The following is a 27,790-nucleotide window of genomic DNA, read 5'->3' as shown; positions in this document are numbered from 1 at the left end:
CTTTTAGATATTTTATCTGGAAAAACTACCGTTTATATAACCCAGAAGATGGACAGCTTTGAAAAAAATATCAATCAACTTTAGCTACTAGTATATATATATATATAGACAATACACATGTTGTTTATGTGCTATAGTGACAATTATTAAACCCATCTATCTAATCTTTTCATTTCTATGTATGTTTGTCGTATTGGAAACCAACTTGACAACTAAATGTTAATCCGTTTGGCAAAAATGCTTTTCTATAGATACTTTTTTGTATACTTTTAAACGTGATTTAGTTTATGTTTTAGATTTGGTACAATCAGGACCCTGCTACTTAAGTTTAAATTCTATTGACATTCCGTCTTAAAGTTATTATAGCTAGAAAAACTCCCGTTCATATAATTAAGTAACCCGGAAGATGTGAACAACATTGAATTAAATTAAATCAACTTCAAACAGTACATTTTATTTGTTTTTATACTATAGGTTGCATTTCTGTAAATATTGACAATGCAATTTCCCATAGGAACTCCTTTTACGGCTAAAACTACCACTTTTACTATGAAGTTTTGAAAAAAATCTTATCCTAGAATTGAAAGTTCATATGCGCTACAATTTTTTTCAAAGGTCAAAATATAGGGCTGTGCGGCATATTTTCAACCTTTAGGTGTAACACCACCAATTCAGGCCCGGCCAGAAAGCACATACCAGAAAGTAGTACATATTTAACACAAAATAGTTCCTACGCACGGACATAACTTTCAATATATTTAGAATATTTTATTAATTTTGGTATCAAATGAAAGCTGCATGACTGGTAATCATTGCAGAACAATTTTTGACTGATAAATTTGAATAATAAAAAAATGGCATGAAATTTAAAAAGGAGGGTACATTTTGCCTATTTGTCAGATCGGAAGTACCTGTTTTGGTACATCCGAAGTTCCGGGAACCAGTTCTTTCTTATATGCAATGTAAGGTATGTTGATTTTTTCAGTACAGGACACCAGAAGGTGTTGCTTTGACATGCAATGATTGTCACTTTATTTGAACTTAAGATAAAAGAGCTGTGACCACTCGAAATTGAGGAATTTAACATAGAAAGCAATGGGGCCATTAATTAGTGGTGTACTTTCTTTATGTGCCCTGATTCTCTCAGAGTTTAAACTAACACTAATTTTCTTAACTACCCCTACCTCGAATAAAGGGTTACTATAGATTTCAATATAAACATTATGCACATGTATATATACTGGTAACATTCCAAAGTTATGTCTCTGTGAGATTAAACACAGAGAGCATAACTTGGAACCAGTATGTAAACAAAATTAATTATATATGCTTATTCAAGATCTCATCAAAAGAGGCGTTGTGTGAGAAACATCTGTATTTACAAAGTGCAACCTTTAGTGACAATTTGTTAAGTTGTCTATCTAAAAGAGGGACGAAAGATACCATAGGGACAGTCAAACTCATAAATCTAAAACAAACTGACAACGCCATGGCTAAATATGAAAAAGACAAACAAACAACAGCACACACGACACAACATAGAAAACTAAAGAATAAACAACACGAACCCCACCAAAAAACTAGGGGTGATCTCAGGTGCTCTAGAAGGGTAAGCAGATCCTGCTCCACATGCGGCACCCGTCGTGTTGCTTATGTGATAACAAATCCTGTAAATGGTCTGATTCGGTAGGTCACATTCATGAAAGGGAAGGGGATTGTAGTTACGATGTAAGGAACATATCCGATATCATTTGTGAAACGGTTATTCCATAACGGTCAACCAACTCGTTATGGCGTCCGTAAAATTGACGAAGGGATGATTTCAACTTCACCATTTGGAACTCTTGGTTTAATAGTTAAAGGATATTGCTAACTTCCTATCTTCCTTCCTAAGAAGTTCCTGCATGAAGTCAGCCTCATAATAATAAAGAAACAAGTCGGCAAGTAGAGGGACACAGTTTGTTCCCATTGGAATGCCGACAGTCTGTTGAAAAAAGGTCCCCCGAACGTTACAAATATTTTGTCAATCAAGAAATCAAGCATCTTGATAATATCAGTTTCAGAGAATTTTTTGTTCGAATCAGAGTGATCCTTTACAAAGTAGGATTTATCCCTGCCCAAGACAAGATATTTGTATCTACGTTGGCCATTCTTTTTTACGAAGCAAAGCAACACCAACTCTTTCAATTTGTCTTTTAGTTTGGAATGTGGAATACTAGTGTACAGAGCAGAAACGTCAAATGTTTTAATACAAGATGAAAGAGAGTTAGATTGTATGTACTCTAAAAGATCTTTGGAATTTTTAAGTATCCACATCTGATTCACGCCCCCTCTAGATAGGCAGTTTCACAATAACTTTGAAGCCCGTCTTTGATTGCTGATAAAAAAGATGTTAATGATTTAGAAAGAGGTTTCGTGGACCACTTGGAAGACCCAGCAATATACCGTTGTTTGTAAGGACACTTATGTAGTTTAGGTATCCAATACAGTGATGGCAGATCCAGTTCTTCATCTTTGGTTGAAATCTAACCTTTTACATTTTTGTTTGATTAATTAATTGTATTGTTACTATGTTGGTTATAAAAAAAGATGTAGTATGATTGCCAATGAGACAACTCTCAACAAGAGACCAAAATGACACAGAAATTAACAACTATAGGTCACCGTACGGCCTTCAACAATGAGAAAAGCCCATACCGCATAGTCAGATATAAAAGGCACCGAAATGACGATGTAAAACAATTCAAACGAGAAAACTAACGGCCTTATTATGTTAGTCGTTTTAAAACCGCCTTGAAGATTACGAGTTAATCCGTTGGACACTGCGGATCCTTTTCTTTATATGCTGTTCCGTATAATTTTGAATTATTTTGTAGTCAGTTAGGGTTTTAGGTTTTGTACTCACCGGACCTTGCTAATAAAGTTAAGAGATTTGGTATCCCGTGTCTGAGATGAATTGTTGTAGCCGGTAAGAAAGTTTCCGGTTATATGTGATTCATGAATCTAAGTGACAAAAAAAAAATTCGTTCATTCTTCGTTGCAATATATTGTATATTATTTATCTTCAATTTCTATGTATATTACATGCGTAACTTGTTTTGATAACATGGATATAGGTGATACTGTTCGAGAAAGATAGGTAAAATATCTTTGGACGATTTGATATCGAAATTGACTATGAACTTCAACAAAGCTGTCCATATCACATTAATACATGGGAAATGATATACAAAGTCAGTTTTGACAACAAGAATGTGAGCAAATCTGAAAGTTATTGGCAAAACTATGCATATATATAACCTTTTGGAATTTTGGGTCCTCAATGCTCTTCAACTTTGTATTTGTTTGGCTTTTTAACTGTTTTGATCTAAGCGTCACTGATGAGTCTTATGTTGACGAAACGCGTCTGGCGTATTAAATTATAATCCTGGTACCTTTGATAACTATTAACTCGCATCTAGGAAAACAAGTGTTCTTTCTCTTTTATTTCTGATCTAGACTTGTGCAAGAGAACGGATGCATATATCGTTGTGTATTCAAACTCATAAGTTTGGATAAACCGACAACGCCATAGCAGGAGTTGACGAAAACAAAACCAAAATAAAAATATAAAAATAAGAAAATTGGTATGATTGACTCTCAATCAGCGACCTAATACCGTAGAAATAAACATTTTTTTTTTTATAAAATACTACACAAAAGACAAAACGAAACTTACCCAAAACTAGTAAAAATGTATTGATTCCAGTTACTCCTACTGTACTCTTATCTCTAGCTTAAGCAGTGAAAAAAAATCATTGTTTCAATGTGATCATTGAAAATTTCTGCTGAAAATGGTCAAGCTCATTTCGACTTTTTTTACACTCGAAACGTTATCTTTAACCAAAACAAAACAAATTAAGGAAACTAAACAAAACAAAACAAATCTAAACAAAACAAAACAGGAAACAAAACATCCAGAAATAGCATTATATAAAAAGATACAAAACATATATTGAAATTAATATATGTTTTATATAAGTATAATTTGATGTATCTCAGTAATAATACGCAGATGTATGGATATCTGCTACTACATTAATTTCACAGATTTTACAAAAACTTTAAAAAAAACTTTCTATTTTATAATCAATGTTAGTTTTGCTTCGATAGTATGTATACGACAAAAGGTTCTACAAATTGCATCGAAAAAAAATAATAGTTCGGTATATTCAATATATAACTTACCAAATCCTGAAGGGAAAATGAAATCAAGTTGTTGTCAAAACGTCCTTAAAAATGAAGTCCGTGACCCTAGCCGAACTGATTAAGAGGTCTCATCAAATCAAATATGTTAGTCAACACACAGATAACAATTATATTTATGTACTTTTATAGATAGGCATAATGTCAGGCTACCAAATTGATTAATAACATTTCATTGCGATACAGGCATGTTGATTTCAAATAATTATATACTGGCTTTCGCCATGCCTTGAAAAATTTGCGGACCATTTAAACTGATGCTTACCAGTTAAAAACATAGACGCGATATTAACATTTTTCGCACGCGTACGTTTTTCTAACGGGTGCACATGACGTTTCAAAATTATAGCGCATGAACTTAAACAGAGACAGTTACGACTTTGAAACTTGTGCAGGCGTTTTTAAAACAGGCGCACATGAATACACGAAACTATCGCAAAGGATAACATTGTTTTTGTTAGCACTGAAGGATAGAGCTCCATATGAAAATAATGAGTATCATGAAACTTAATGTTGCATTTTATCAAAGTTTGTTGAAAGGTCAGGACACATGGAACTGATTTTTCCAATGATACACGTATGTCTCGCCTACAATTTTAGGGAATATTATGTGTCCGGTCTGTGTGGCCGTCTTTTCTCTATATTAAAGGTAAAAATTTGGGTTTGAGGTGTATAGTTAACCATGAATTTGTGATCACACTAACTTAAATTGCAGTGCATATGTTTTAAATGTATGCCATAAACGAATTAGCATACAGATTTTGTGGTTGTATAATCGGATTAAGCTGTTGTTAAAGATGATTGAGTTTTTGTTAAAGGTACATGGATTTAAGTAACAATTTATGATTCAATAATTACATTAAATGTATGTTTCACTATAATACGTTATTCTGATTAGCTAACTGTACATCACGTGTTATTCCTTAAGCAGTTGTATCACACAATAAAACTTTTCATTCATGATGACACGAGGTCCCACAATAAAGTGCACAGATTAATGAAATAAAAACTTGATAAAAGGCGTGTTTTCATGATCCTATAGGTAAAAATGTAATTATAAGTATTGAATGCTTTTTTTTGTAACTTTATAGGGTTGTAAAAGCGTTGACCGTGCGCACATTTTTAGTATGAAGCGCTTCATACAAAATGTACTTCGGTCAACGCTTTTACACCCCAATAAATTTACAAAAAAGAGCATTCAATTCTTAATTACATATACTACATGAGCGACAGATTTGTATTTATCGCATGAATTCAAACCACAATTGATCCAACTGATCACTATGTTATCCACGGTAAGCATTATCCTTGGAGATTACCAGAGCAGTTCTTCCTGTTTAAACATTAAAACTTCAATTTGAAGAACACATGACTACTGCTTATAAAAGCACTTCAATTTAACACACTAATTTGCATATTTAATACAAAGTTTGCTATACAACTATAAGATGCACAATGCGTGCATACAAACAGTACGTCTAGTAGTTAAAGGAAACAATATTATTTTAAATAAACAAAACACTCTGTCGTAAACCAAAAATATTTAAATCAATAGCAATAAAGTATTTTCATAAAATTATGAATAGGAAACCTGCACTTTACTTAATATGACTGGCTTGGTTATATTTTATTTACTCAATATTTACGCCTATATCCTTGGAGTTTTATCAGCATATGCAGGTATCATTATAACGTGTTAATGACAAAAAATAAGTTCTAGGTTTTACTAAAATCTTACTTTCTACGTAATGGACTGACAAGCATGTTTTTTCACTTAAAGTCTACTTAGATTTTATTTAATTCTAATTTTGTTAGATTAAAACTTTACGAAGTTTGAAACTGACATAATATTTCTTTTTTGGAACTAGTGCATTTGTTTGCATATAATTCCCTCTCCTATCAGAGGTTTCATAAAAACATTTTTATTAACAGTGTTATTATTAATTTTTAAATCATTCTCATATTTGTCTTTATGAATATTACTTTTACTTGTCTGGTTTTGGTGATATCCATTAGACGTGACTATGTACTTCTTTATCCCTCATTATGTTATTGTTTTTCGTTTTCGCTAATGTGCTTTGTCTTTATGCCTTTTTGTGTTTCTTTTGCCTACATTTTTAACATACGGGACATGTACGCCTTTGTGGGGTATTTAGTATAGAAAAAAATGGGACAAAAAAGATAATAAAAGGTTCTGTGATATAGAGATTAGAGAGTATAAAGGGTCGTAATAAATCTAAAAAAAAGAATGGTTTTCAAAATCAAAAAAATTAACAAAATGAAGAGCCACTAATCCAGACCCTCTTATATAGTAATTATTTGAGGTTATTTGTTTATATAAATATCTCGAAATATCATACAAGATAAACGAAGGTGATATATACACTCTATCTAACTAAAGTACAAATAATAAACGTAAAGTTGTATAATTCCCACCTTTTAAAAATATAAACATCACGATGCAAGATTTAGGTGTGTTTTTTTCTTACGGTATTAAATTATCTAATCGTGTAAAACCATTTATGCAGTCATTTAGATGTATTTATTGTACCCTTTTTATGTAATCACATGGGTTAAATAATGTATTTATTGCACCCTTTTAAAGTTACAATGGATGTAAACCCATGGGTTGAATAAATAAAATGAGATAACAAAAATGGAACTCTCCGCGGGTGATTAGAACTCATGGGTTAATTTAGATGATATATATCCTATTACCTATTTCCGTGTCAAAAGTCAATCAAGCCGTGCACTTTAAAAACACACATTTATTCATAAATGATTGCATATGTTTCTCGAAGAACAATAATTTGTTTTGATATTTTGGAAGATGTTATCCGCGTGAACATTTAAAGACTTACTAAAATGATACCAAATTTAGCTATGAACTGTCCATGTACATGTAAAGTATAAACACATTATAATAGATTATTTACATCAAAGTAACACACACATCGTATGACCAAAATAATTCGTCATTCACAATTGTTTGTTATAAACAGGAAATGTAACAAAGCAACAATAACGCTATCAAAATGAACAAAATGGCCCAATGCCATGAATGAGTCTTCAATATAGCTAGAATATCCTGCACCTGGAGGCGGGCTACAGCTGGAAACTTAACAAAATGTGCAAAAATTGATCTGACAATAAACTGGAAAACATATAACGCTTCACAACAACCGTAAAAAAAAACCAAATTAACTCCCCTGAAGAAGAATATGAAAACGCTGCCTATATATTGGTATCAAATTGATAAAAGACCAAAAGAAATGACCCAACTATATATTTATGAAATATAAAAGAAACAAATATATGTGACGAATACTTTTGGCAGTGCATTGTATTAAAGAACATACATGTAAGGTATTATAAGATGTCCAGTCTTCTTATACAAGTAAGCTCTAAACGAATCTTCAGTTCATATTAACATAATATAAATGAAAAGAAGATGAGGTTTCATTGGCCTACTTACTATATCATGCCCTAATACAGAAAAGTATTTCGAAATCAGGGCGAATTTGACATTTGATTTCTATATTGCAAAATCAATGTACGGTGTTTAGATAAAAAGAACGTACAACATTTTCTCCTAGATTCCCAAGAATTCAACCTTGACTGGTCTTTCAAACGGTCAAGTGAATTGGTATACTTAACACTATTTAATTATAAACAATGAAATTTCTTAATCGTTTTAAATAAGTTTATCAAAGTTTGTTTGTTTTCGAATTTTCATTCATTTAAAAAGGCTAATGATATACAAAAAGTAACAAGAGTCTTAAGAGACAACACATGACGTAGTGTTATTATACATAAGGGTACTTACCAATATCATTTAACACGAATCGTTGTTTTGGTGGAGTTTTACATGGGTTTTGGTTTCTCCTAGCGATTAGAAAGTTATACTGTATCTCAAAATAGAGAACAGCCCATTTGATTAAAAGAAAACATTTCATATCTAGCTTGCATTCGTTATATTATTATATAACATATTGGGATTCTTATCACGCAAAAAAATCAGATTTATTGTTGAAAGAACGACTGATAAATTTAATATCCTAACGCCATGCTATCATGGATAGTTTTTATATCATATTTTCTTATGTTGTAAACTTTGAACTAATGTTGCCGGTGAGGTTTTCACTCCAACATTGAGAGATTAGTAATTTCACGTTTATTCGACTGAGTACGGAGGATCTTACAACGAAAACCATAAATCTACTCAAAAAATGTGCCAAAGTACAAGCAAATAAAACATCCATAGCGGCATTATGCAAGAAATAAACTGTAAGAGTTTCTCTGAAATCCAAAGATTCGTGATTTGTTCATCAGCCTGACAAGAAAAACAAGAAACGTCTTGGAACCAAGCGATGCAATGTTAAGTGCTTTTAATTGTAAATTGCTATGAAACCCAAAACATGAACCAATTAAAAAAATATATAAACACTTGTCAATACTGCGGTCGATTTAAAGATTGATATACGTCACTTTTCAATTGATAAACTACCTTATGTTGACCTTTTAATATCTGTTGATGGTTCAGTTTTGTTGATGTAATAAACGAGAAATATGGGTTAATACGATTAAAACAGCAATTGGACAACACTGAACAATACTTATATGTGACTGTAAGAGTTGACAGTATCACATCATTTTTGTGACATTGTTGAGTTAGTTAGTGATAACGACGAAGAACACGAACGAGTCGAAATAATAAATAGAATTACCCTACAGATCAATCATATGTAAGAGAGCAACCATTTAACTGCCAAAAAAAAGGGGGGGGGGTATTTGAGTCACATTTCATTTTAGGTGCGAAGCATGAGCATTGTTTTTTTAGTTTTTAGCAGTCGTTTTTACAAGCAAATTTAACATTTCAAGGTATGAGGAAAATCTGGATTTAGAATATTTGTTTTCGTCATCTGCTTGACCACATTTTTTTCATCAAGTTGTGGATCAGGGTATTTTTTTATGCAAAAAAACATACTCGCTCTCCGCCCCCTTAAATTCAAACGGTCGTTCCCCAGCAGTTATTGACATGGCGACTCATTTAATATTTAAAAAAAAGAAAACATTCTTATAAAAGTCAACTTACCAAAATTCGCAATAGAGATGTTAGAATTTAAAGAAACTAAAGTATTGTTAAGGTAGATGGGGTGTCTAAATTATAATCCATAGAATCTTTTAATAATTTGCCAAAATGTAGTTCATATCCTGCTTGTTTAAAAACATTAATAAAAAGAATGGGTCACCGGACTTATTTTCACGCTACAGGTTGTTCAAAATTGTCAAGATTTTGTATAGTTTATGCATGGAAAACCCATTTTTCCGCCATAAAACGCAAGCCACACCATAGAATTTTGAGATAAAATATGAGAAGATAGCTTCAATATTATGCTTTCAGATAAGAAAAAGAAAAAATGGGGTCATTGGACTCGTTTTCTTGCTACATGTAAAAATGGGTAAATTCCTAACACATTCTTTTGTAAAAGTAACACTATCTGAATTATCTGCCCTTGCATTTGAGTTGCCTCCCCTTATTTGACAAAGTTGGAAACAAATGAATCAAACAAAAGAATTCTTTATTTTGTAAAATACAATCATAAATATGATCAAACATGGCATTTTCTATATTATAATGAAAATTCTTATACATGAATTACCTACTCCTATAAAAATTTGCACATTTCATCAAAGATCTAGACCTTGTTTTTCTAGTATTTCAAAATCCAAGATGGAGGAAGACACCCTATCTACCTTAAATGTTTAATTTGTAACTAAATAATGTACGAACAGAGTAAAAAAGCGGCCAAAATAAGACGGACGTGACGAGAAACTCATTTCATACACGTATTTGTACAAATGTATGTACATCGTCAGTTATTGTGTATTGAATACTAGTGAAAAACAGTGTTCTTAAACTTACTTTATAAGTATAACATGGGGTTATCATTAAGAGGAAAATGTCAGCAAAACTTTCTTGGTTTTTCAAAAATGTCCCGTTTGTTGATGCACATGAATCGGTCAGGGGTAATTAAACTAAAAGATAGTTATTAATCATACTTATGCATGTAAAAAGATAAAAGTTGTTGAAGTGAATTTAAAAAAAAGGTGCATGTTGAAATAAATGATATAAAGTTATAACTTGTCTTTTGGGTTTTATACTACAATGCTTGTTTCATGACAAGAACGTTTGTAGTATGATTGCAATTAGTCAAGTCGATGTGTGCAGATTTTTGGCAAAATTGCTCAGAATGGGGTAAAAGCATGAAGTTTGGCATAGTAGTAGAACATGTCATGTAAAGCATTTTCAGCTATGGACCCACTCTGAAAATCGAAATTCGCGGGAGAGGCGTCCATTTTTAAAATGGCGGACATTTGATTTCTATATTTTTTTTTAAAAATCATGAAAATTATATAAGAGAAGATATTGACATGAAACCTGGTAAATAGAATGACAGCGTGTATACCGAATGACTTGTTGAACACAATTTATGAAAACGTTACCCATATTGAGTGTCAGCCATCTTGAACAAAATATGTGTAAGCCAAAATAAGTAGAGCTGTAAAGTCATTTAAAATGAAACAATGTTCAAATAAAGAATCCAATGACGTGGATGCATGTAAGTAGCTATTTCGCTCTAGGTTCAATTCAATTGATTTTTATTTATCTATAATTGATGAATGTTTAACATTTTCAGCATAATTTTAATCACTGTTGTATCCAATCGTTATAACATAACAAAAAAGAGACCAGAAACAAGGACCGGAAACAAATGCGAAACATTGACCCCGTAAACACCGAAAACATATGCATTTGCTGAAATTGCCTGCAACAGCGATTTTGCTGCTGCCAATAATTGACTATGGTTTTTTTTCGCTAGTATTCTTATATCATCCAAAACTGTTGAGTTTATCCTCTGATTTGCTGGGGTATGTGTTTCCATTTACTCGAATACTGAAAACATTAAACATTGACCCTTACTTGTTCTTATTTTTAACGAACCCGTTGTTTTTATAGTCTTTTTCTTGGAATTTACACTATATCCGGAATATCAACATCTGTCATAGATTTGGAGTTAAAGTGAGTTTTGTGTTCATTCACTATCGATTAGGAATTTGCATAGATCTGGAACACATCATAAATTTGAGTCCTAAACATATAATACGTCAAAGTTTACTCAATTCAAACCGTCTTACTTGATAGTACCTTGACCTGTCTTATAGACCTTATTCTAGATTATATTCTTAGATATTGCATCTAAATTTCAACCTAGTAATATATTTTATCATTCTTGGTCTAATTTTCTTCCGAAAGGCATAATGTACTCTGTCATAATTTCAAGTACATTTTAAAACAGTTAAAGGGACATTAGTTGTCAATTCGACATGTTCACATATTTGAATTAAAATACTAAAACGTATATCCAAATTACAAATAAAAAATGTCTAAAAGAAACAATTAGTAATGCATGGACTCGTTAACGATCGTTATGATGTATCCACGTTTCGAGTATCTTTTTGACTAGACGCCGTCTATTTAAAATTGAGCATGTTGAGATGACCTACAAAATCCCTGATGGCCATATGACTTAGTGGAAACACGAATAGAAATATATAATATACAACAGACAAGCAAAAAACGTTTTTTTTTGTCTGTTTGATTTCATGTTATAAATTAAGACAATATGCTTATCATTGTTCACGTGCTTAAAATGTGTTTTTTTTTGTTGACAAATTCATTAAACATAATAGCACTTCCCAGTCTCCAGTTTGTTTCAATTTCAATGTAAACAGTTGTTATTCTTTTCATTTGCTAAACTGAATACTCAAAACACATGCGTAACCAATCTCCATCTAAGGGTCAAACTAGAGGTCGCATGTATACAAATTCAAATGTTAAAAACTATTCATAAAGTGGTCAATGGTATGATAAGTTTTATCTGATCTCAATTGCACTCAGAATAATTAAAAAAAAATATTGATTAAGTATATAAAAATTAGAGGATGTGGTATGATTATCAATGTAATAACTTGTTGAAAAAGTCACATTATACAATAAGCTTTATAAATAAGAAAAACCAATAATGTGTTGTCAGCTTTAAAAGGGCTCCACATGACATTACGTATGCTTATCAAGCACAATTTTCAATATACCTGTGTTAACATATCTTTTCTTTTTTGTGTGTTCATAAAACATATCTTGTTTGTACAGTGTTGATACTTTTAACCGCGATGTTCAATATTAAATGATTTTAAAAAGTCTATTATAAACACGCAGACGGTTTAAATATTAAAGCGTTATTGATTCCATATGTGCACTAATATCAGTACACGGGGTATAACATGATTAGAAGCAAGAGCTTGGGTATCAGTTTATGTAATATAAAAATGAAGAGCATTGAGAATCCAAAATTCCAAAGAATTGTGCCAAATACGGCTAAGGAAATCTATTCCTGGGATAAGAAATTCCTTATTTTTTCATAAAATTCAAAGTTTTGTTACACAGGACATTTATAAAAATGACCACATAATTGATATTCATGTCAACACCGCAGTGCTGACTACTAGTGATGGTGATACCGTCGGGGACAAAACGTCCACCAGCAGTTGCATCGACCCAGTGGTGTAAATAGTTATCTATAGGTACCAAGAATATGATTTAGTACGCCAGACGCGCGTTTCGTCTACATAAGACTCATCAGTGACGCTCATATCAAACAAGTTATAAAGCCAAACAAGTACAAAGTTGAAGAGCTTTGAGGATCCAAAATTCTAAAAAGTTGTGCCAAATACGGCTAAGGAAATCTATTTCCTGGGATAAGAAAATCCTTAGTTTTTTTTAACAATTAATATGAAAAAAAACAAGTTCAGACAATATATTTTAAGAGCTATAAAAACAAGTTGTCAATCCGTCTATCTAACTTTTTGTATTTTTGTGTGATTATTTAATTTTATTGCTGCATGTAAAATGCATATTTGTTGTATTGCAAACCACCTTTCCGATAACAAGTTAATCCGTCGGACATAAATCCTTTTTTTATAGATACTGATTTTATATACTTTTGAATCTTATTTAGCAGGCACTTTATTTTTGTGACTGTCAGGACCTTGCTACTCATTGATAAGTTTAAAGTACATGTAATTGATATTCTATGAGATGACCTATCTAGAAAAACTACCGTTCATATATAACCAAGAACATGGACGGCTTTAAAAAAAATCACAAATCAACTTTAGACAATACACATTTGCAGTGTATGTGCTATAGTGACAATTTGTAATCTTTTACATTTCAATGTATGTTTGTCGTATTGGAAACAACCTAGACGATACTAAGTTAATATGTTTGGCACATGTCCTGTGCCTTTCTATAGATACTTTTTTTATGTACTTTTGAATGTTATTTAGTAGGCAGTTAATGTTTTAAAACTGCCAGGACCTTGCTATTTAAGTTTAAAGTAATTGGCATTCTTTTAGATATTCTATCTGGAACAACTACCGTTTTCATATAACCTAGAAGATGGACAGCTTCGAAAATAATGCAAATCAACTTAAGACAATATATTGCATGTGCTATAGTGAAAATTTGTAAACCCGTCTATCTAGTCGTTTACATTAATATGTACGTTTGTCGTATTTGAAACCACCTTGACGATAATAAGTTAATCCGTCGGATACTAGTCCATTTATATAAATTCTGTTTTTATATACTTTTCAATGTTAGTCAGTTTCGGAAAGTGTTTAAATTATGCATGCCTCAAAGTGAAAATAACGTCAAAATTTTCCAATCATTGATTAATTTTCATTGTGAAGGACTTTGTTAGCCAATCACACAACGTTTTTGGTGTACAATGTCGGACGTATTATACAATTGAATGCATGTAATTGTGAACTGGTTAATTGCTTCACTTTTGAAATCATTTCAGTTCATGATATGAGAAAGAAGATGACCAAAAATATATAAATTATATGAAAATCCTGGTATGAATCAAAATATCTTTTTGAGTAAGGATATTGCTCATATTTGTTCTACCGATATAAATGAGAAAAAGGCCAATATTAGACAAACACAAAAATCATTGCATTTTTTATAAACCGGAAGATTTGGATAACTATGAATAAATCAACTTCAAAAATTATATTTTAGGAGCTATAAAAACTATTTTCAATCCGTCTATCTAACCTTTTACATTTCTGTGTCATTTAATTTTATTGCTGCATGTAGAATGCATGTGTTAGTATTGCAAACCACCTTAACGATAACAAGTTAATCCGTCGGACATAAATCCTTTTTCTATAAAATATTGCTTTTATATACATTGAAATCTTATTTAGTAGTCAGTTTACATGTATGTGTTAAGTCTGTCACTGCCAGGACCTTGCTACTCAAGATTTAAGTAATTGGTTTTCGTTGAGATATTCTATCTAGAAAAACTACCGTTTTTTATAACCCAGAAGAAGGACAGCTTTGAAAATAATATAAATCAATTTAGACGATACAGTTTATGTGCTATGGTGACAGTTTCTAAAACCGTCTAATATATATATATACAACTCGTCTAAACATCAACTCAACAATGTTAGATCTGTAAATATATATATATATATATATATATGTAATCGTTTACATTTCTATGTATGCTTGTCTTCTTGGAAACAAGTTAATCCGTTTGGCATAAATCCGGTGCCTTTTTATAGATACTTTTATTATGCACTTTTGAATATTATCTAGTAGGCAGTATATGTTTTAAAACTGTTACTGCCAGGACCTTGCTATTCAAGTTAAAGTAAGGTACATTCTTTTAGATATTCTATCTGGAAAAACTACCGTTTTTATATAACCCAAAAGATGGACAGCTTTGAAAAAATATCAATCAACTTAAGACAATATAGTTTATGTGCTAAAGTGACAATTTGTACACCCATCTAACTAATCTTTTACATTTCTGTGTAGGTTTGTCGTGTTGCAAACCACATAGACGATAACAAGTTAATCCATCGGATACTAAACATTATGTTTTGTATATACTTTTAAATGTTATTTTGAGGTCAGGTTGGGTATTACGTCTAGTGCTGTCAGAACCTTGATAATTAAGTTTAAAGTGATTGGTATTCCGTCTTTGAGTTATTACAGCTAGAAAAACTCCCGTTTATATATAACCCATATATATCAACTTCGGACAATTTAGTTTATGTGCCTTGCCGTTGACAATTTGTAAAACCCTCTATCTATTTTTTTACAATTCTAAGTATGTTTGTCGTATTGGAAACCAACTTGACAATTACATGTTAATCCGTTTGACAAAATTTCTGTTCTTTAGATACTTTTTTGTATACTTTTAAACGTTTTTTAGTTTATGTTTTAGATCTGGTAATGTCAGGACCTTGCTACCTAAGTTTAAATTTATTGGCATTCCGTCTTTCAGTTATTACAGCTAGAAAAACTCCCGTTTATATAATTATGTAACCCGGAAGATGTGGACAACATTGAACTAAATTAAAGCAACTTCAGACAGTACATTTTACGTTCTTTATACTTTAGTGACAATTTGTAGAGTTGTCTATTTAACCTTTTACATTTCTGTGTGATTTATTAATTGTCTTGATAAAATGTATGTTGGTCGTTTTGAAACCGCCTTGAAGATTACGAGTTAATCTGTTGGACACTTTGGATCCTTTTCTTGATATGCTGTTACGTATACTTTTGAATTATTTTGTAGTTAGTTTTAAGGGTTTAAGGTACTAACCGGACCTTGCTAATAAAGTTAAGAGTTTTGGAATTTCGTTTCTGAGATGAATTGTTGTAGCCGGTTAGAAAGTTTCCAGTTATATATGATTTACGACTCTTAGTGACACAAAAAAAAATCGTTCATTCTACATTGCAATAGTGTATATTAATTATCTTCAACTTCTATGTATAGCACATGAGTATTTTTTTTCACAATATTGATATGGGTGCAATTGTTCGAGAAACATAAGTAAAATATCTTTAGACAATTTGATATGAAAAAGACAATAAACTTCATCAGCAAAGCTTTCCGTATCACATTCATGCATGGTAAATGGTCTACAAAGCCAGTTTTGACAACAAGAAAGTGAGCAAATGTGATAATTATTGTCAAAATTATGAACAGATATGGACTCATAAATAAAGAAAATAGCAACTTTTTAACTTAATGTTCTTTCTCTCTTTTTTTTCTTCGGATATTGTATCTTATGTAAAAGAGCGGCGCCTGTTATCATTGAATATTTAAACTCATAAGTTTGGATAAACCGACAACGCCATAGCACACAAAAAACTTAACGAAAACAAAACCAATATAAAAAGTAAGAAAATTGGTATTATTGTCAATGAAACAACTCTCCATCAGCGACCAAATGCCGTAGAAATAAATAAGTTCACAAGATACTACACAAACGACTGAACGAAACTTACCAAAAACTTGCGTTGACTAGACACTCCTACGTTACTCTCTATTTCTAGCTTTAACAGTAAAGAAAATCATTATTTTAATGTGATCATTTCTGCTGAAAGTGGTCAAGCTCATGTCGACTTTTCATACACTTAGTAGGTCATTATTAACCAAAACAAAACAAATGAGATAATAAAAACAAAACAAACCAAATCTAAAGAGAACAGAAAACAAACTTCCAGAAATAGCAATAAATAAATAAATACAAACATATATTGAGATGAATATGTCTTATATAAATGTATTGTATAATTTGATGTAAATATGTATTCATAAGCAGATGTATGGATATCTGCTACCACATTAATTTTGCGGATTTTACAGAAAATTAGAAAACTATATATCATATCACTGATATTTAAATTCTGGTTTCATAATTTTTTACGACAAAAGCTACTACAAATTGCCTTAAAAGCAATAATTCGGTATATTCAATATATAACTTACCAGATCATGAAGGGAAAATGAAATTAAATTATTGTCAAAACGTACTTTAAAATTAAGTCCGTTACCCAAGCCAAGCTGATTTAGGGGTCTCATCAAATCAAATATGTAAGTCAATACATAGATAACATTATATTTATTTACTTTAATAGATAGCCATACTGTCAGGCTACAAAATTGATTAATAACATTTCATGGCGATATAGGTATGTTGATTTCAAGCTATTACATACTGCCTTTTACTATGGCTTATACCATGCTTTTCACTTACTGTATGCAGCGTATAATGATTAAAATTCCGATGTGGTTGTCTGGAAAATGTACGGAACCCCTTTAGTGCCATTAAAAATATATTTTGCTAGAAGTAGATTTAAACTAATGCCAATCAGTTTAATTATTACTAGAACACACCCGCGAAATCGCGGGGAATGAGAGCGTATGTATACTGTAAAAAAATTAACTGGAGAATTTTAGGAGAGGAATCAAAAGTCAAAGGTACTTCGGGGCCTGGGCACATTTTTTTGCCCTCCCCCTTTTTTCTAATTACCGATTTTTATTCCTATTCCTTCTGTTTTTCTGTATACTATGAACATACATATATACTATAATTGCAAATACCATTTATTCAATTTCATAGTATATGTATGTAGTATACAGAAATATATCGGTGACCGGCGTGGTTAGTAAACTATTGGAATGGATAGTAAATAGCAAATACACTTTATTTATAGTATATGTATGATCATGGTATACAGAAAAAAACGCGAAAATAATTGTCCTGCCTCATGTCCTTATGCAAATTATGTTTAATTTTAAAACAGGCCTTAAGGGCAGCGAAAGTCTTTTATATTTCATAAAAAGTCAGTTAAATAACCCAAACCGAAAAAGTTTAAGCAAGGATGATAAATTCTAGAACACACCCGCGAAATCGCGGGCATTCAGAGCGTGATTGAAAGTATATAAAGTGATTTTTTTGTAAATGATTTAATGACTGGAGAATTTCAGGAAAGGTATATGTGCTTGGGGAGAAAACAACGAAATCGCGAGCATTCAGAACGTGGTTGAAAGTATATAAAGAAGATTGAATGACTGGAGAATTTCAGGAAAGGTATAGGTACTTGGGGAGAGAACAATTGTTTTTCAACCCCTCCTCCTTTTGTCCCAAAATTCCCATTTTTTGTTCTCTATTTATTTCAATATGAAAATACGTTTAGTATATTATGAACATTCATTACTATAAATAAAGTGTATTTGCTTTTACTATCAATTTTCAGTTTACTAATCAATGCACGGCGGGCATTGACATATTATATAGACCCTCTCTATTTAATAAACTCTGTGACCGCAGTGGATAGTAAACTTGAAAATGAGAGCAGATGGCAAATACACTTTATTCATGATTCATAGTCTTTGTATGTTCAAAGTACAGAAAAACGCAGACCGGAAGTCTAGTCTGACTTAAAGTTTCGTCCAATGACGGACAAATATCCGGACGCATTTTTTTGTCGTTTTTCTCCCAAAAATAACTCAATCTGAATAATCATAAGAAAGGGTGACAAATGCGACTATACATTGTACCTATAGGACACAGAGGCATGATGATTAATTTATTGTTGAATGAAGAGAAGCGACTCACAAAATGAGGTCTTCTCGTTTAGTAGTATAGATATACTGCCTTTCACTATGCCTTGGACCATGCTTTTCACTAATGCAGCGTAAATCTCCGATGTGGTAGTCAGGAAAATGCACGGAACCCCTTCAGTGCCATGAAAAATTGGTGGATCATTCAAACTGATGCCAACCAGCTTAATAACATGGACGCGATATTGAAACTCTGCGCATTTCATTTTAAAATTATAGCGTATAAGAAAAGATAGGTACGACTTTGCAACTTGTGTGCGCATGTCTTTAAAACTGGCGCACATGAATGCACAAAACTATCGCAAAGTAAAACATTCGTTTTGTGTTAGCATTGAAGGGTTGAGCTACATACTAAAATAATGAGCGTCATGAAACGTAAGGTTAGAAATAGCCGAAGGACACTATTCATTTAACAGAGATTTAAACATCACATAGTTAGTAACATTTGTATCGTATCTGGTCTAAAATGTTTGACCTGTCTATCTTGGTACCTTGGTATCACATAAAATAGAGAACCATCATTGCTAACGAACCAAATGAAACTTGATTTTTTTTAATGGATACACAGTAAATTGAAGGAACCATTATTTGGGTTGCATTTAAAAGTCAAACCGTTTGTGTATTCCATTCCTGGCAACAGAAAATATGCTCTAAACTAAAGACAGACACATACACATGTCTGTAAGCGCTAAATTCTGCCATAGCTTTAGACAGAGGATTTAGTTGTATTGAAATACAGTACAAATCGTGTTTCAAGTATATTATGTCACTTTTCCGTTATTGGTCGTCCTATTTATGTTATTTAAATTATATTTGTAAGAATGTTTCATTTCCATGGTTCTATGAAATCACGCATTTACTAGTAATGTTTGAAAAAAAATGAAATATTGTATTTGAAACATAGAACAGAATCCCAGATCAAACAACAGAATGCTGCTTGCTTTGTATAAAGAAACAACCATACAGCTCAAAGACGCCAACCTGTGTTACATCAATTACAACTTATACATTGTACACAGCTACTGAAGTATGAACTACATGTAGCAACAGCTATAGTTTGAGATTCCTACCATACCACAGCAGAATCATCATATTATACCAACATTCACTTTTGCAGTTACCGTCTGAAACACTCAGTGTCAGAATCAGTTGTGCACGCACCATCACTGAAATCTTTCAATTTATCCCCCATTTGGTACCAACCAATGAGAATCAACATCAATTGACAAGCTTGGACTTTTGTAAAGTGTACATACGCTTTGTGTATGTTTGTGTACATATATCTACATAAAGCGTATTGTTATGCGTTTACTTTTCTGCATTGGCTAGAGGTACAGGGGGAGGGTTGTGATCTCACAAACATGTTTAACCCCGCCGCATTTTTGCGCCTGTCCCAAGTCAGGAACCTCTGGCCTTTGTTAGTCTTGTATTATTTTAACTTTTAGTTTCTTGTGTACAATTTGGAGTTTAGTATGGTGTTCATTATCACTGAACCAGTATATTTTTGTTTAGGGGCCAGCATTGAAGACATGTTGGTGACCTTCTGCTGTTGTCTGCTCTCTGGTCGGGTTGTTGTCTCTTTGGCACATTCCCCATTTCCATTCTCAATTTTATACTCTGTATATGTTATATTTAAATCACCAGAATTAAAATAGAAAAACATTATTCTTGGATTGCTTGTGTATATCTCACTACTTACATGCATGCAAGTCCTCATTTGTAGATATCCAATATGGATTTTAACGAGTAATGAAGTTGAAGTTGAAAGCATTTAATTCTTATACTGAATACCTGGTTCTAATTTACATTTTTGAAGTCTTTTGCTATTAATATCCTAGTTTTAAACAGAATGTTTAATTTTGTACTTTGACTCAAACCATGCAAAACACAACAAGTTAATGTTATTCTTCGGCAGTTGCTAATTTATTTAGTAACGATCAATGTCCCACTTCCTTGTTGACAGGATACCGTAAAGAAGCATGAAGTCCAAGGTCATTTAAACGGATGCCGAAAAGTAGAATGAAGGTCATTTCAAACAGGATTCAGTTAACAAATCAAATGTAAATTGTACAATACATTTAATGTTAATTCAAATATTTCATAACACCATGATCCTCATCTAAATGCAATATGATATGATTGTTGTCTGCTCACGTCCAGTGGCAAATATTTCATGCATATATCAGTATGATTTGTTAATACGGGTGGTAACATTTTACCGCGAGCAATTTTATTTCCCACCCCTTGAAGTCGAATGGTTGTTCCCTTATTGTACTTCTTTTTACGACATAGTCTGGCGAAACAAAAGAATATCGGTTTTGTTTTTCGTTATAATAAACACGTTTATAAATCTATACATGTATAAACAGTATACATGTATTTGATCTGTACAACAAGAACACTAAGCAATTTCAGTTTCCTAATAATTTTATCTTTTCAATAATATTTACTATAGTTTGATAAATATGTCTCAAATCTGGTCAATATAGAGCGTACTAGGTGTCAAGCCAGGGGACAGCACTCGTCAGTCTATATAATATACAAATCTACTTTTCTTAATTTTCCTGTAGAAAAATTCCCATGAAGGAAGAGACAACATTTTGAGTTTCATCTAAAAAGTTGTCAGTATAGTGAGTTCCGGTTTGGATCCAGACATGATCGCCGCCATTAACTTTTGTTAACACATTTCTTGTTGTCGCAAGGTGACCAACTGCTCCTAAAGCCATAATCTGTCTTCCCTTTACAACATTATCTACCCTTAGCTCTGTGTGGGTATTTTTGCTACTGTACATATTTACAGTCCAAGAAAACAGGTAAACTCCAGATCGAGGTGCGATAAAGATACCGTCTCCTGTATTGAAATTGTCTCCAACATCAACACGTTTGACATCGAACTTGACGATTGAATTTTTGTTTAATGTAACATCGCCTGTTAACTAGACATAGAACAGCGGATATTGACTATGTGGAACTGGATCTGAAGGAAAAATAAATGCATTGCATTATAAGACAAAAATAAACGTGAGACTTAGCACCAATAGTTGTTTCTTTTTATTAGTATAACAATATTTTTCGGGTGGTTTATCATGTTTAAAAGTATGTATGTGACATTTTCATTGTTTGTCTTGATGGCGCTTTCCTTCCTTCGGCATGTATTTGTCGTTATTTTGTTAATATATTAGAATTTTGATTGCCCTTTTTGTGTTTTCCTGCATAATCTGAGTAGCCCAACATATACTAAAAAAAGAAAAATTATGCCAAGCATATTAACTTACGTAAAGGAAAGTTAGTGAACATATCAGTCATATTTTCCATTTGTTTTTCAAAAACATTAATCCTCTTTTCCAGAATATTTAATCGTTTTTCCACTGATGTTCCATTGATAATTGATTTGGAAAAAGATCCTCGTAAAAATAAAATTCCCAGACAAATCGAAAGCCCGAAACCCATGGCCATCGTGTCACTTCTTCAAGCGTTTTACCTATAGTTTGTGCGTATTTCAATGTACATGTATCAAGTATAATTTCTTCTTTTTGTATTGCTACAATACTTATTAATGTAAAATGTCAGTAGGAATTACAAAAAAATGTACGCTGAATCGTTCCTTGATACCGAAAGTTGCTAGCTTAACACATTTTTTTCTCTGGCGAACGTGTAACTTGACATGATTATTACTGTTACATTGTATTCGATACCTTTATACTTTCCCTGTGTGTAACAACATTACATAGACAATAATAGTGCATTGACTTGACATATCAACGATATAAGGATGATGCTTAGAAACGGGGAAACGCGAGGCTCTGTCGAGCTTTTTCCCCGTTTAGGGCCGAATCCTTATATCGTTGATATGTCAAGTCAATGTACTTTTATTGTCTTATATACTGCAACCTAAAAAAACATTTTCAATTGTTGTTTAATTTGTTAGTTTTATTATTTGATTTAGATATTGGGAAACTTCCCCCTTTTATAAAAAGACCTCATATCATGCAGGCGGAGAAATATACAACATGATGACATTTACATTACCTGTTGAAATCCGCAATTGATGGTGAACAAATTTATTTGAGAATGAACTAAAACACCAACAATAAGCATACAACATATATAACAATTTATAGTTTGCAGACCAAAAGTATTAATAAGTGAAACATGTTTTTTCTTAATAAAAATTACACAAGAAATAAGTTTGAGTCGTTGTAAATATTGAAAACAAGAACAGGTTGAATAGGTCGTATGAATAATTAATTATAATTTCGGCAATTTCTATTTAAATATTCATGAGAAAAAGTGATATCATGTCAGTGACTGTATATGACATAGAAAAAAATACGGTCAACGCATTTTGACTGCTCAAATAGAACGAGTGCAGTATAAAAAAAAACTATAATACACATTGTTCATGAATATTTTTTTATTTTTATTTCTACAACAGTTTTTGTAACATGAAGATAATTTTTACGTTGATCTTCCAGTGGGTTATTTTTAGAGGAGTGCATAAACTGAATTTTTGTTTAGTTATTGCATTTCCTAATTCCGCCTTTGATCCTTATCATAGGAAAAACAAACAATAGGAAGATTTCAGATCAGTGCTCAGAAGTTGTATTGCACAGTCTGGGCTCTCGGTCATAAAACTTTACTCAGTACTCCGAGTACAAAATAAGTGCTCGAAACACAAAATCCAGTATTTTGATTGGTTGATTCTTGAGTCTGAGTACAAAAATCGTGCTCGAAAGTTTTATGACCGCCTATTTGACCGCAAGGCCTGGCTTTGTCTCCTTGGTCTGGGAAACAATCAGTAAAATCAATGACTATAAAATTTTGAATACATTTATATAAAATGCATACACATCGATATATCAAAACATAAATTTGAGAAACAAATGGGATGGCTTAACCAACCGGCGGAGGACATTTAAGCGCATTGATAGGACATTTGAGCGAAAAAAATCGGACGTTTTAGCGCCAAAGTAGAACCCATTTTTAAGCGCCTGATTTTTAACCATTTTAGCGAAAATTCAAATCGTCGATGCCCATTTTAGCGAAATATGTTTAACCCATTATAATATATAATATATAAAAAGAATAATAGACCAAAGACAGCACAGTATAAAACATATGCTGTCCATTAACATACAATAATAAATGTCTAAAAGATTTAATCAAATGTTAAAAGTCTGTTCTAGCCTCGAATTTATATCCTATAGAGAACGTACATAATGGGTTCTGAATATACCCCCGGAACAATACTGTTAAATTACATAAGGAACTGTTATGTCTCTTTATCCTGTCTAGAATGAGGTACCTATTCTTCTATACTTTGTATTTTTATATATGTTGATGTTTGCAATTTGATAATAGTGTAAAAAAAACCGCAAATAGCTGGGTGACAACTATTATTTGCTCATAATAATGGGCATGGGGCGACTCTGAATCATTATTTGTTCGCTTTGAATAACACGGAACTTCTTCCCAAAGCTTAGTGAGTATTATTCAACCTGTTTTGTTTTCGCTAAAATGGGCTAATGAAAATATAGGTGAACGGATTAATCCGGCGCTAAAATTGGGCTCTAATGTCCACGCTAAAATGTCCCCTAGAAGTTCAAAATTTTTCGCTTAAATGTCCTGGGCCGCAGACTTGTCAGACTTGTAAACCTAATCCTTAATTAAAAAAAAGGTTACAAAAAGGAATAACGTTTTAAAAACGGTTCCTTCTTATCACAACTTTTAATTATTTTAAAATTATACGTCCGTTTGGTTGCGAAATCAATCCACATGCACACATCGAACAAGATTTTGCATATAATCCCTCAAAAAATTTCGGGGTGGGGTGGGGTCTGGGGCACTACAATAAAATATAAATCGATTTTAGTGTTTAAAAAAACATTGATGAAAATATCACAGTACCAATTCATTTTACATGTTCTTGTATCATAAAATCAAATCCCAAATTTCTGATTCAAGAGCTTGATCAATTTCAGAAAATAAGTGACATTTTGTTATTGAAAGCGCCACTATTTGATTGACATAGTTAATTCATGAAAAGCACATTTAAGTCTAACCTCTTGACATCTGTCATCGCCCATTAATGTTGCAAATCATGGACATTGATATTTCAGATTGTTTTATATTTGCTGTGCGCAATACTGATTAAATCGGTCTTCAGAATCTGTAACTATTCCACGCAACCTTTTCATTCGTGATTTATCACAACTAACTATGATCTTAAACAGTTTTATTTCATTTATAATCTAATAAATATCATTTCTTGTATAATTTATAATTCTTCTCATTTTCTTTTGTAGATCGTTGAATGCACAGTGATCATGTAAAATTTGATGTATAGACACTTTTTGTTTCCTTGTTGCATGATTTGCTATTTTGTACAATCGTTTTGTCTCCACCAATCAAAACTTTAGTGTGTTTCTCCTTCCATATCATGTTTTGTTGTTTATTTTAATAGATCAGAAATAAACTATGTCTGGACGAGCAAAGCGAGGGAGAACATAAATTATAGTATTATACCTTGAAATGTAGTACATAAAATGTATGTTATATATCATACATCATCTTCGCTAGCCAAGGGTAACGATCCACTCCCGTTCTCTTAGAACTTAGAACGGGAGTGGATCGTAACCCTTGGCTAGCGAAGATGACTATACATCCGATTGTACTTTTGTGAATTACCGGAAATATCTAATTTCTAACTACATAAAAGATCACGTGACGTCTGTTAAGTAACAGTATGTCAGACTTGATATATTTTTTTTAAAGATGTTTTTCTAACAGTGACGTCTGATTTTGGAAATTCAGGTTAAGTTAATGTAACAGTAGAAGGTCTTGATAGAAATTTTTTAATACAACTGCAGATTGTTAAATTCACATGTAACTAAAAATCGAAAAAAAACAAAATGTAAAGCTTTTTAAACTTGTGAAAATGTCTTGAACTTATTCGTTTACAGTAGATGCAGTGACATTTGTATATATCTATAGATAGCACATTTTATCGACCAACAACGTTTATCCCAAACTGTTTCAAATTCGTTGAATCTCCAAAACAATCCATAGATTTTCGTACAAGAAGTGCTTTGTTGCTACATGTAATCACATTTCCGTTTTGTTGATATTGAAAATTAAAAGAGCTTCTGCCTTCGTTTTCACCAATCTGTAACATTTAAAGATGCTATTACAAACAGTTATTGTAGATGTATGACAGTATACAAGTCATGTATTCCAGACTAAATGCACACAGAATTGTTTTTAAAACAAGTTACTTTTTTTGTGATAAGATATTGTTGTAATCGGTCAATTTAAAGCAGCTAAATAAAGTATTATCAGGCTTACGAGTCGACAGGTGCAATTTGGTGGGATATTGACAGTTTTTACACGACTTGGCTGTATATTGATGGATTGCTTGTTCCCGAGGGTATAATCTGCTCCGCATTCAGAGCTTCGCTGCACACATAATACTTTTCTGAAATAAACCGCTGATAAAAGACTTATTTAGAAAACACGTAAACTTGAACGCCTAGAGAAAGTAAAAGTCGTAACAAGGTTTCCGTAGGTGAACATGCGGAAGGATCATTACCTGATTACCACTTATATAATAGAACCCTTGTCGTCATAATGCGCTTCAAACATTTAATTAATTTTACATCCTTGGCTTTCATTTTGTTTCTAGGTACGAGCGCTCCCAGCGCAGGTTAACCAGACAAATGATACGGATGCACTCAATTTATAAAACGTTATCTTTATGTTCAATGTTTTTAAACTAAGATATAATCTAATCATTACATATTCATTTGTATTTGTATTAATTGTGTTAAAGAAGTACGTTATTTGATAAAAACGTTAACGATATTTATAGAATAAGGTCAGACATTTCCAGCTGAATTTATGAGGGTTTTTTTTTTGCCACTTACTTAATTTTAATGTACTGGCGAATATCATGTTGCAAGAGCATATTAACTTAAATTTCAGTCGATCAAACTTCTTATAAAACCATAACACTGATATAATATAATTTGGAATTGAAAACAGCGCAAGACTACTTCAGGTCTTCAACGCATCGAGAATATTCTTCACCCGGAGGCGTACTCCAACTGGATTCTAAACAATAATATACAATAGTTAGCGAAATAGACGCCACACTTAACTCAGGGACATATACTAACACAGTAGACTAACAAAGACTTGAGGTTCCTGACTTCGGACCTACTCATAAATGCGGTGGGGTGTAACATGTTTTGTGAGATCTCAACCCTCATCTATACCTCTAGCCAATGTAGAATAAACTTAATAAACACACACAAATACGCACAGTAAAGCTTAGTTTGAAAGAAGTCCGAGTCCGGTGTTAGAATAGGAAACAAAAGAAATTATTAGTAAGCAAAATCACAATGACAAATTTACAGAGGACTACTAGCAGTGCTGAAATACTAGTTCCAGACTTCAATTGAACTGATCTGCACAAGGATAATAGTTGCGCTGAAAGGTGCCTACAGATAATCTAATAAATAGTGATCTTCTGCGTAGTAATAGTGTGGTTCTAATTGAAAATTGAATAAATCAAAAATACACAATTATACTTTCTATTAGCATTATACATGTTATAGTAAGTGTGTAAGATCAAACTACTAGGGCGATTATGTCTTTATCATATCAAAAACCAACTATAATCCCTCCCGTTTGGATGCCATCATACATTGTACTACAGAAGAAGATAACCCGTATCATGCCAAGAACTTGTTTTAGAATAAATGTGTGTTTTTTTTTTAATAAAGCTAGTACAATAAATGCATTATTTCGATCAGCTATCGCACAATGATAATTGTATAGTCTTAGATTCACTGCTCCCTTAAAGACAAAGATTTGGGCATTGAGGGACAATCGACGGAAAACAAAGAATTACATTTTGTGTAAAGGGGATAAAATAAATGAAACCAAATAGACATTTCACTAAAAAAAAGAAATAATATAGGCAA

General features: G+C 32.1%; 2 protein-coding genes across 4 annotated transcripts in view; both read right to left on the bottom strand.

The window, feature by feature from the left end:
- LOC139500056 (uncharacterized) overlaps positions 1-20,759 on the bottom strand; it is a 59,045-nt gene extending 38,286 nt beyond the window's left edge. Inside the window, exon 1 of one of the 3 annotated variants that reach the window (XM_071288771.1) lies at positions 20,506-20,759. In XM_071288771.1, coding sequence (XP_071144872.1) covers positions 20,506-20,577 — 72 coding nt within the window. In that variant the 5' untranslated portion in view covers positions 20,578-20,759. Of the gene's footprint in view, positions 1-4,227; positions 4,299-17,168; positions 17,277-20,505 lie in introns of those variants that run through there. The other 2 variants (XM_071288767.1, XM_071288774.1) reach the window with 2 other exon arrangements.
- Positions 20,760-20,869: 110 nt separating this feature from the next.
- LOC139500055 (uncharacterized) overlaps positions 20,870-27,790 on the bottom strand; it is a gene marked incomplete in the record, with an annotated part of 23,866 nt that continues 16,945 nt past the window's right edge. Inside the window, 1 exon segment of the mRNA XM_071288766.1 lies at positions 20,870-21,761.

This window comes from Mytilus edulis, chromosome 13 (assembly GCF_963676685.1).
Source record: "Mytilus edulis chromosome 13, xbMytEdul2.2, whole genome shotgun sequence".
NCBI classification, from domain to species: Eukaryota; Metazoa; Mollusca; class Bivalvia; order Mytilida; family Mytilidae; genus Mytilus; species Mytilus edulis.
This window is presented reverse-complemented; position numbering and strand designations above follow the sequence as displayed.